This window comes from Glycine soja, chromosome 8, assembly GCF_004193775.1.
Source record: "Glycine soja cultivar W05 chromosome 8, ASM419377v2, whole genome shotgun sequence".
In the NCBI taxonomy this organism is placed as follows: Eukaryota; Viridiplantae; Streptophyta; class Magnoliopsida; order Fabales; family Fabaceae; genus Glycine; species Glycine soja.
The window spans coordinates 9,279,255-9,289,746 of NC_041009.1; the positions used below are offsets into that span (position 1 = coordinate 9,279,255).

The following is a 10,492-nucleotide window of genomic DNA, read 5'->3' on the forward strand; positions in this document are numbered from 1 at the left end:
CTTATAACATCATAAAAACCAATAGCATACCATGAGGTACAAAACCAATTAATAATCCCTAATGTCTTCAAAACTACACAAGACCCAAAGAGGTTGGTGTGTCTTCTCTCCTGAGACAAGTCCAAGGTCTGCGCCTTTTTGTCCCCTCTGTATACTTGTTTCCCTTTTATTTGAAATATCTGCATATATAGTATATTCCTATTTGGCTAATGGCATACCTACTTAACCAGTTAAACTATATTCTCAACGATCGTCTTCATATTTTAAAAAAATATTTTTTTAAAAATAAATGCATTTAGCTTAAAATATTTAAAGAGATTAATTTTTATTCACCATAATTGTAAGAAAATTATACTATCAAATGTTCAAAAACCCTCTTGTATATAACTTTTAAATAGCTATTATAAAAACCATCAAATTTATTATACATATTTAATTAGATTAGTTTAAACTGTGAAAGTATTCTAATTAAATTTATATTTAGATCATACGAATTTAATTTGCCTAAATTTTCAGTGTAATTTTTTTTATAATATTAACCGATCAAATCATATTAAATATGACTTTTAAATAATAATTATAAAAGTATATGACGATTATAGTGTAAAAAAACCATGTATTTTAAATGTGTTAAAAATATAAAAAATATAGTTAAGTATCAAGAATGCAATAAGAAAGATTGGTTATCAGAATATAAAATGATTCCGTCTCTTTGTGAACAACTTTTTGGTTGTCTATAAATTGGAGTTGTTTGCTAAGTGTTTAATTTGTAGTTGAGTAGACAGAGAGGAGTGTTCAGGGCAGTTTACAAAGCCAAATTTTGTTCCTTAGTTGTTTCCTTGTTCTCTGTAACTGATGGCTGATTATTCAGCTGGAACTGAATCCCACGAGGTGGTCGTAAATGTAACCAAGAACACCTCCGAAACAATCCAACGCTCAGACTCCCTTGTCTCTGTTCCTTTCTTGCAGAAGGTGTCTCCTAATCTTCCTTTTGTACCCAAACCCAAAAAACCATTAAAGTGCTCTAATTACAATTTACAATTTATTAGATATAATGGTTTATTATCTCTACTAGAAGTCTATAATTTCTTTTTGTGTATATAGTTTTTTTTTGAATTAATCTATTTATCGTATCATATTACTAAGAGTGGTTGAGCAGGAAATTAAATATGATATTTCCTTTAGTGTGCTGTAGAGTTCTAGTAGCGGGTGCAGTGTCAATCTTGTTGGGATTCCGTTTGCTTTTTTGAGGCTCCTGCATGCCACTTCTTTGGATAAAAAAATGTGACTTTAACAGGATGCGTTGGTTATTGTACATGTACTTGTTTTGGATTCTAATGGATAAAAAGAATTCTGTTGATCACATTGAACTAGAAAAATTGAGAGTGGAATTGAAATGATAATATCATGGTTTTGTTTGTTGATGGATGCAGTTGGTAGCTGAGGCGGTGGGAACATATTTCCTGATATTTGCAGGGTGTGCTTCATTGGTGGTGAACAAGAACTACTACAACATGATAACACTTCCTGGGATAGCAATTGTTTGGGGTCTGGTTCTGACGGTGTTGGTTTACACTGTCGGTCACATCTCTGGTGGCCATTTCAATCCTGCTGTCACCATTGCTTTTGCCTCCACCAGAAGATTCCCCTTGATCCAGGTAAGTATGCTCATTTGGAATTTATGTAGCTCATAACCTTTTTCTTAACTTAGTTGATATAAATAGGTAAATATGCTCATTTGGAAAATTGTGTCTTTTTCCTTCCTAATTGTTGTCTCTAGCTTGCCCCAAAAGAAATTATGAGATACCATACCATATACCAAAAATAGAAATTATGAAAGTAACTCCTGACTTATTTCTCTGTCCTTCTCACACTAATTGATCATTGCCAAAAAAAGTTGCCTCTTTGCACATGTATAGGCAACTAGGATATTTCATATTCACAGAAAAAACAATTCTTCTGTGAAGTTGTTTTAAAATTATGGTTTCTGGCATGAGATGCAAATTGCAATTAATTACCGTTGTTAAATATAGGTACCAGCTTATGTAGTAGCTCAACTCCTAGGAAGCATACTTGCAAGTGGAACTCTGAGACTATTATTTATGGGGAATCATGACCAGTTTTCAGGAACAGTCCCAAATGGGACTAACCTGCAGGCTTTTGTGTTTGAATTCATAATCACCTTTTTCCTCATGTTCGTCATATGCGGGGTTGCCACCGATAACAGAGCGGTAACGTCTCTCACATTACTCCCTCTGCTTAAATTGGTACTATGTTAGTAGTACTTTCTTGTGAGATTTAGTGACCTTGATAAAGTTTATTAAACCAGAGATAATATTAATTAATTCATAGTTTATTTATTAACTAAATTGCATCAATCTCAATGAATAATGTTATATGTGCACCTTTTTGTTATAAATAATTACACTCATTTGACACACTCAAAGGGATTTCAGACTTGAATCCTGGTGAAGAAATAATCTTTGGAGATGGGATGAACTGATGCAATCCTTTTGCATGATTACCTCTAAAAGAGAAAATAACAAGATCTAAATAAAACTCACTTGGCGTATTTTATCTCTTTATCTTTTATTATTATATGATCACTTTTTATATTATGTTTAGTGAAAGAGATAATAAATACTCTTCATACTAATAATATAATTTATCTAGAAAAATGATCTCGTTTCTTTATTTTATTTTCTTTTGTTTATCTCCCTACGATGGGCATGGGTTGCACCAAATATTACCCTAATTAAATAAATTTATTTTTTAATCCAGAGATAATATTAATTCACAGTTTATTTATAATATTGAGAATTATAATTAAAAAAATTGTAAATAAACAATTCAAACATAATGTAATATTTAAATGTTGTTTAGTTCATACAATAAAATATTTTTTTACGGAAAATAAATATCTTAAAATAATGCTCTCTGGAGTGTTTTCATTTTTTTCTAAAGGTCTCAAACCAATTTCACTGGTTTTTTGAACAGTTTTTTGAACCGTTAATGTTTTGAGTCGTGTAAATTGAATACTTAATGGGACCTTTCATTTTATAGTAAAAAAAATGACCAATCGAACCCAATATTTGTAATAATGACAGGAAGAAATGGAGAGGCATGGCAACACTGAGGTTAATGGTTGACCTTTCATGATGATATTTTTGTAGGAGTACATAAAAAATTTACTTTATTTTTACGCTATTTTTAATAGTAAAATAATATAAAATTTATAAATTGTTCTTACATCACTTCTTTTCTTCATAAGAATCGACAAAAATGCACAATCTAAGTCGACTCAACTTTGGTGTAAAAAAAAAAAGTCGGCTCAACCTATATTTAGGTCTAAAAGGAAATTTAAGATGATTTTTTAAAATTACTTTAAATGCTATTTAAAATTATTATTATTTCCATTTTTATTTATAAGACTACTCAAATTAGAAATGGTATTTGTGCCTTCGAATGTAGTATCTCCATCTCCATTCTAAATTACTCCCAATGTTTAGCAAATTAGGCTTCACAAATTAAAAAAAAAAATGGTAAGGAATTTTTATCGTTTTGAATCGCTTGCAAGAATCCTAGAAGTTTACGTTACGAAGCGTATCTCATGAGAATTAATATTCTTCCTAAACTCCTTTATTTATTAACTTGAATTTAAAATTATGCAGGTTGGTGAGTTGGCTGGGATTGCAATTGGGTCGACATTACTGCTGAATGTGATTATTGGAGGGTAATACTAATTATTAACCAATCCAAATCCTAATTAAATGCAAAATATTAAAGAGTGCATAGGCTTTTACAACATTATATTGTTGAGTTGTGGGACATAAGAATGGTTATTGATATTTGACAGGCCAGTGACAGGAGCATCAATGAACCCAGCTAGAAGCCTAGGACCTGCTTTTGTACACGGTGAATACAAAGGAATATGGATATATTTGTTGGCACCTGTTGTGGGGGCCATAGCTGGAGCATGGGTATACAACATCGTTAGGTACACAGACAAGCCATTGAGTGAGATCACCAAGAGTGCTTCTTTCCTCAAAGGCCGTGCTGCCTCCAAATAATTTATATGAGCAAATGGAGACACTCAATAAATTCTTCCTTGTAATAGTAATTAGAAAAAAATAAATATGAATGAAAGAAATCACTCAAAGAAACTACGCTATGCTGTTTCATTTCCTTGTTTTATGAAAGGTCATGCACTTGAATATCATCTCCCTCTTTTTCCTCTCTATTTGGATTAAAAATAAATGATTTTTGACATTGTTGGTGGATCTTAAGCTTTGTGGACCAAGCTAATTTTTTCTTGTATGAGTTATCAGGAGGTAGAATTTGAATCTGCATCTCCCAAATGTACCTATCATTTTATGTGTGCGGACAAAAATAACTCTTTTACTATAAATATTCATTTTGAAAGATAAAAGTTACTTTCTAAAATAACTATTTCATAATAATTTTGTAATACTTATTTCTATTTTGGAATGACCAATTTGAAAGATAACTTTTATCTTTCAAAATAATTGTAGAACACTTATTTTTATTTTAGAGTAAATTTTTACCTTCTGGATTGATCATTTAACAATAGAAACAAGTGTTCTAAAATTATTCTAGAAGGTAAAATTTATCTTATGAAATGATCATTTTGAAATATGGTGCTACAAAACTATTAAGGAATACCTATTCCAACAAGTAATTTTTATCTTTTGGATTAGCTATTTTGGAAGGGTTGGGTTGAGTTGTGACACTTTGCATTGCATCTATGCGACAATTCAATTCTTTTTTTTTTTTTTTGTAGAGAGTGATACTTTGTTTGGAACTTCCCTATTATCATCTTCAACGATTTTGGGGGCAAAGTTTTTAGTTAAACCACATTAGATATTTTTTTTTTTTTTGTTTTGACGTGCATTTTGAATCTTGAGTCTCGATTTTACATTCTTAGGCATTCAATGTCGATGTTGCTCTCAACATGATACGGGATTCAAGGTGCCAAAAGAAAGAACCATTTCCATTGTAGTATATGCACATGAAGAAGATAGATATGAGTTGTTTGTTTCTAAAGAAAGTGGGCATGATGAGGGAGACATGAGTGCGGCCATGCCATCACAATTGAGGTCTTGGCTAGGTCATCCATAGTGGGGCCTCAACAAATGATACACAAACTGTTGTCGGTATCGCGCTTACGTGGTGGGTGCTTGGGGCTTCGGTGGCGCATAAATGAAAAGGGGGAAGAAGGTGTTCGGCTTGAGGAAGGAAGGTGTTGAGACTTGGTAAGACATAAGTCATTAAGGATATTTTTGTCAACACAAATAAAATAGGAGGTGTAGGATACAAAATGGGAGTTGTAAAATACAAGTGCCAAGGAGTTGAAGGCACAAGTTTATATGGGGTTTGACTCGGGTGTGAGAGTTTAATTTTGTACTTTATTGAACCCTTTGTGAAGAACCATTGATTAATGGGAACTGCTAGATGCACCTAACAATTTTGCTGGTACACCCAACATAACAGTGCAATGTCGATTTTGTCCTTTCATATGTCCTCATACGGTTGCTAATACGTATGTTTTGAATTTTTTAAAATTATAATTTTTTATACATTATTTTATTTACAAAATTTGATAATTAAAAAAATTTGATATTTAATTGGATGTTGTATTTAGATGTTTATTGCAATAATTAATATTTAAATAATTTTTATATTTAATTGAATGATGTATTTGAATGTTTATTAAAGTGATTGAAAAATAAACAAATATGATATTTAATTGAATGATGTATTTATATGTTTATTACAACAATTCATAATTAAATAAATTTGGTTTTTTTACATATGTAAATTTTTATTAAATCTATGATTTTTATTTACAATTTATATATGTAAACAAATAAATAATTAGATAAAAATTAATTATCACAAAATTTATTATGTAAATTTATATTTGCATTAAATATATATTAAAATTTTTAGTATTATATATATCGACATTAATTAATCTATAACATAATTGATCTATTAGCTCAATTGGTTAATAAAAGTCACAAGTCCATATGAGGACGTACAGAAGGACAAAATTGACATTCCACTACTATGTTGGGTGTACCATGTTAGGTGTATCATGGGTGCTCCTAACATTCATATATTCACCTTAGAATATAAGGTGCTTGTCATGTTAGGCGAACTCCACAAAGACATCACCTTAAATAATTATTCCTTTGTCCCATTGTATCACCTTAAATAGACAATAATATCTGAGTATCACCATTTTTAAATGTATTATTTATTATTTTTTTCTTTTATATTTTTATATATTATAAAGCTTATCAATGAGATAAGTCATATTTATGGGTGAAAAAGGTTATTTCTTGACAAATTAATAATGCCATTAATACAATCATCACTTAAATAATTTAATTCAATGTATATTTTTGATATAAAGTTTAAATTTATCTTAATTATTTGCATTGATCTTAATGAATTAGATAATAATATTATAGGAAAATAAAATATCAATAATTAATTACTTATTAATAAATTAGCAAAGAATTCAATCTTTTATCTTTTTCTTTATAAGAAAATATTGAAGGATAAGTATTTAGGTAAAAATTAGATATATGGATGAGTTGAATCTTTGAAATTATCATCATTCACGTCTTAATTAAAAAATAGAGCTAATACCATTCTAATTGAAAAAGTCCTAATACGTCTCATTTTTTTTTTTATTATCACCATATTGATGCGAAATATTGATGATCATCTTTAGTAGAATTTTTCTTTTTTATCACGTTTTTTTTAATCCTTAAGACTTGAATCAAGATCTTACTTAGAGATCAAGTCCAATGACACTTGTATCAACTACTTATTGGTATATGTTCTTGTTTCCCCACATGTGTAATCTTCATCGCTCCAATCGCGTCATCATATAAATAGATCACATTCGACTTTGGTTTATTTACTTCTTCACTGTAGGAAACAGTTTTCCTTGTTCATTTATCAGCTGTTAACTTCTTCGTTTTTGCTTTCGACAATGGATGAGAATTCAGCAACAAATGGAACCCATGAGGTGATTTTAGATGTAAACAAGGATGTCTCTAGAACAACTCAACCCTCACGCTCTTGTGTCAATGTTTCTTTCTTACAGAAGGTGTGTCCTAATCTTCAATTTTTTTTGTGCTCAATCATATGAGATTTGATAAGATGAAATGGATTGTTATCTGCTACAGTGCATATAGTTTCTTTCTGAATTAATCTGTTGATCATGTTGAACTTGAAGAATTGAGATTGGAAATGACAATATCATGATTTTGTTTGTTGATGGATACAGTTGGTAGCTGAGGTGGTGGGAACATATTTCTTGATATTTGCAGGGTGTGCTTCAGTGGTGGTGAACAAGAACAACAACAACGTTGTAACACATCCTGGGATATCAATTGTTTGGGGACTGGTTGTGATGGTACTGGTTTACTCTGTTGGTCACATCTCTGGTGCCCATTTCAATCCTGCAGTCACCATTGCTTTTGCCTCCACCAGAAGGTTTCCCTTGAAGCAGGTGAACCAACCACAACATTTTTCCCTTCACCTTTGATTTTTGGTTCAAGTAGGTAGGAAAATTAGAGGTCAAATTAGTTTATCATAATTGAAACAGATATGGGTTTAATAAGTATATATCGTTTAATTATAAATAAATGTTTATGACTTTAAAGATAATTATTATAAAAATCAATAAATATATATTATGAGTTGTGATTGAATGATTCTGTAAAATTATTTTATGTTATTTCATAATCTTTTTTCTCAAAAGCATTGTTTATACTATATTTTCATACAATTTAATTTTAACAAATAAAAGAGAGATAAAAAGATAAGGAAAAGAAATATGAAATAAGATGGATGATGTAACGGAGAGAATTGTCGAGAAAATAATGTGTCGTATAATTATATTGCATGCAAAAATACAATATCTCAAATTAAAATACTTATTTGCCTTGACCCATTTACACCAGTTGATGATTGGTAAACAAACCCGTTATTGAACATATGTAGCAAGAAAAATAATGGAATTAGAGAAAGCCTAAGTCCTCTTTCACTACATCCAATTGTCTCAATTCGTCTTGAAATTATTGGCACATTCACGGTGATATAATTATCTTCCATTTAACATTGCAGGTACCGGTTTATGTAGTAGCTCAGGTTGTTGGATCCACACTTGCAAGTGCGACTCTCAGACTATTATTTAGTGGCAAGGAAACCCAGTTTTCAGGAACACTCCCATCTGGGTCTAACCTGCAAGCTTTTGTGATTGAATTCTTAATCACCTTTTTCCTTATGTTTGTCATATCCGGGGTTGCCACTGATGACAGAGCGGTGAGGTTTCTTATTCAATCCTTAAATTTTGTTTTCTTGCTTGTTTGGTTATAGTAATTAGCTTTTAATTTGCACAAAAAATATTTTGATCAACACGTGTCTAGCCAATTGGGGTAGGCTAATCACCTCCTGAAATTCTGACATTAAAAATAGACTACATAAATTGACTAGTTGTCTAAATATATTTGTAGAGTTTTGGATCACTTGGAAGAATGCTACATGTTTACATCACATGATACATCTTACACGAAACAAAAATCCACATAAGATATTTGAATATTTGTCTTTCTTAGACCCCAATTCTATGGATATCATTTATTTTATTTTATTTTGGAATCTTGCAGATCGGTGAGTTGGCCGGGATTGCCGTTGGGTCCACTGTGCTGTTGAATGTGATGTTTGCAGGGTATTATTATCTTATCTTAAAGCTAATTAGATACTACTATAATTGTAGGCGAGGCACACATTAAAAACATTACATTATTCACTCAAAGATGTTACACCTTTTGGAAGCAAAATAGAGGTCAAAGTATGATATCATTTGCGTGATTGAATATTATTGGAGGCTATAATGGTTGAACTAAATTGACAATACTTATTAGATTATGTCAGTTATTATGTAACTAATGTCATGGTTTCTTTTCTTAATTAGGCCAATCACAGGAGCATCAATGAACCCAGCAAGAAGCATAGGGCCAGCCATTTTACACAATGAATACAGAGGAATATGGATATATATAGTGTCTCCAACTCTTGGGGCCGTGGCTGGAACATGGGTATACAACACCATTAGGTACACGGACAAGCCACTGCGTGAGATCACCAAGAGTACCTCTTTCCTTAAAGGAGTAGGGCGTAGTGGTAGCTCTAGGTGATTTATTTAACCAAATTATGCTACAAATTAAGGTGTATTCATGTGTTATATTCAGAGGAGTAACATAATTTGGCAAAGTAGTTATTTCCAAAATTTATTATTTTGAAGATCATGTAACGGACTCAAAGTAGAGGGAAGAATCACTAGTATATTGTTGCGAACACATCCAAAGAAATCAAAAAGTTCATCTCCTCGTTTTTCACTCTATCAACTTTATGTTCATATAATTACTAAATTTTAGGCCCCATACGTACCTTGCACATTTTTTTTTTATATATATTATATATTTATATGTTTATATCACAAAATTTTATTTAATAAAATTATAAATGTTTATCAATATTGCATTTTAATAAATATGCTTTATGTATTTTTAAAATTTCTATTATAAAATATGTTTTATGTACTTTATTATAAACGCTAATCATCACCTATCTTGATCTAATAATATCCATTATAAAAATGTTGAATTCAAAACTTGCAAATAACAATATAATGAAAACATGAATAAATAAACTATTATTTTTAGTTTTGGTTAAACATTTTTTCTGATTTTCTTTTGAAATAAAATTAAGGATTCTTGACGAGTAAAAAAGATAATAACAAAGATAAGTAAATTGATGATAGATTTGGCCAAGTTGCATTACAATGAAAAATGTACATACCAATTTGGAAAGGGAATTTAATAAATAATATTGTGAACAGGGAAGGAAAAAAGAATTAAAGTTAGGATGCCTCACTAAACAAGATATACATGTCAGAAAGTGCTAGCTTATATTACTAGACGAAAAAAAATTCTTCCATTATTATCTCGATGACTTGGGAAAGAAACTAGTCTCCTTAACTTAGTGCCTGAAGATTATTTTGGGTACCAGTACCCCGAGCAGAACCACTCCTTTGCGTGGTTCTTGGAATTATTATAGGCAAATACCACACTAGAACGAATAGTAACTCCATCATGAAAGCCATCATTGTGATCCACGCAAATATGCAAATCTTCCAATGCCATATAATCCTCTTGAATAAGGGAAGTTCTGATTCAATAACTACTGATGAATCATAATACATTTGAGGAATACCGGCACCAGGTGAATATTCTGCTCGCTGCTCAAGGGTTAGTTTTAAGCATGAAGTAGGTATATCCTCTTCAACAAAACCTCTCATCTTGACATTCAGTGACTGGGTTTCTGATATATAGCCAGTGACAAGAGGCACAATCTTGAGGAATGTCGTGATTAGGCGGATAGGCTCACT

General features: G+C 30.9%; 2 protein-coding genes across 2 annotated transcripts; both read left to right on the forward strand.

Moving 5' to 3' along the window:
* Window positions 1-746: 746 nt before the first annotated feature.
* On the forward strand, window positions 747-4,269 carry LOC114423262 (nodulin-26). The gene is made up of 5 exons (XM_028389957.1): window positions 747-972; window positions 1,434-1,658; window positions 2,034-2,231; window positions 3,672-3,733; window positions 3,857-4,269. The coding sequence occupies exons 1-5, from the start codon at window positions 856-858 to the stop codon at window positions 4,068-4,070; spliced, it is 816 nt and encodes a 271-aa protein (XP_028245758.1). The 5' UTR covers window positions 747-855; the 3' UTR covers window positions 4,071-4,269.
* A 2,581-nt stretch (window positions 4,270-6,850) lies between these two features.
* Window positions 6,851-9,449, forward strand: LOC114424323 (nodulin-26-like). Its single transcript, XM_028391165.1, has 5 exons — window positions 6,851-7,144; window positions 7,325-7,549; window positions 8,167-8,364; window positions 8,709-8,770; window positions 9,017-9,449. The coding sequence occupies exons 1-5, from the start codon at window positions 7,028-7,030 to the stop codon at window positions 9,237-9,239; spliced, it is 825 nt and encodes a 274-aa protein (XP_028246966.1). The 5' UTR covers window positions 6,851-7,027; the 3' UTR covers window positions 9,240-9,449.
* The last annotated feature ends 1,043 nt before the right edge of the window (window positions 9,450-10,492 follow it).

What these genes read in the sequence shown, in the direction of transcription:
- LOC114423262 (XM_028389957.1), top strand. Translation starts at nt 856, where the DNA reads ATGGCTGATTATTCAGCTGGAACTGAATCCCACGAGGTGGTCGTAAAT. An exon ending in GAAGATTCCCCTTGATCCAG is followed by an intron (nt 1,659 to 2,033) that starts GTAAGTATGCTC and finishes TGTTAAATATAG; the next exon opens with GTACCAGCTTATGTAGTAGC. An exon ending in CTGAATGTGATTATTGGAGG is followed by an intron (nt 3,734 to 3,856) that starts GTAATACTAATT and finishes GATATTTGACAG; the next exon opens with GCCAGTGACAGGAGCATCAA.
- LOC114424323 (XM_028391165.1), top strand. Translation starts at nt 7,028, where the DNA reads ATGGATGAGAATTCAGCAACAAATGGAACCCATGAGGTGATTTTAGAT. An exon ending in ATGTTTCTTTCTTACAGAAG is followed by an intron (nt 7,145 to 7,324) that starts GTGTGTCCTAAT and finishes TGATGGATACAG; the next exon opens with TTGGTAGCTGAGGTGGTGGG. An exon ending in TTGAATGTGATGTTTGCAGG is followed by an intron (nt 8,771 to 9,016) that starts GTATTATTATCT and finishes TTTCTTAATTAG; the next exon opens with GCCAATCACAGGAGCATCAA.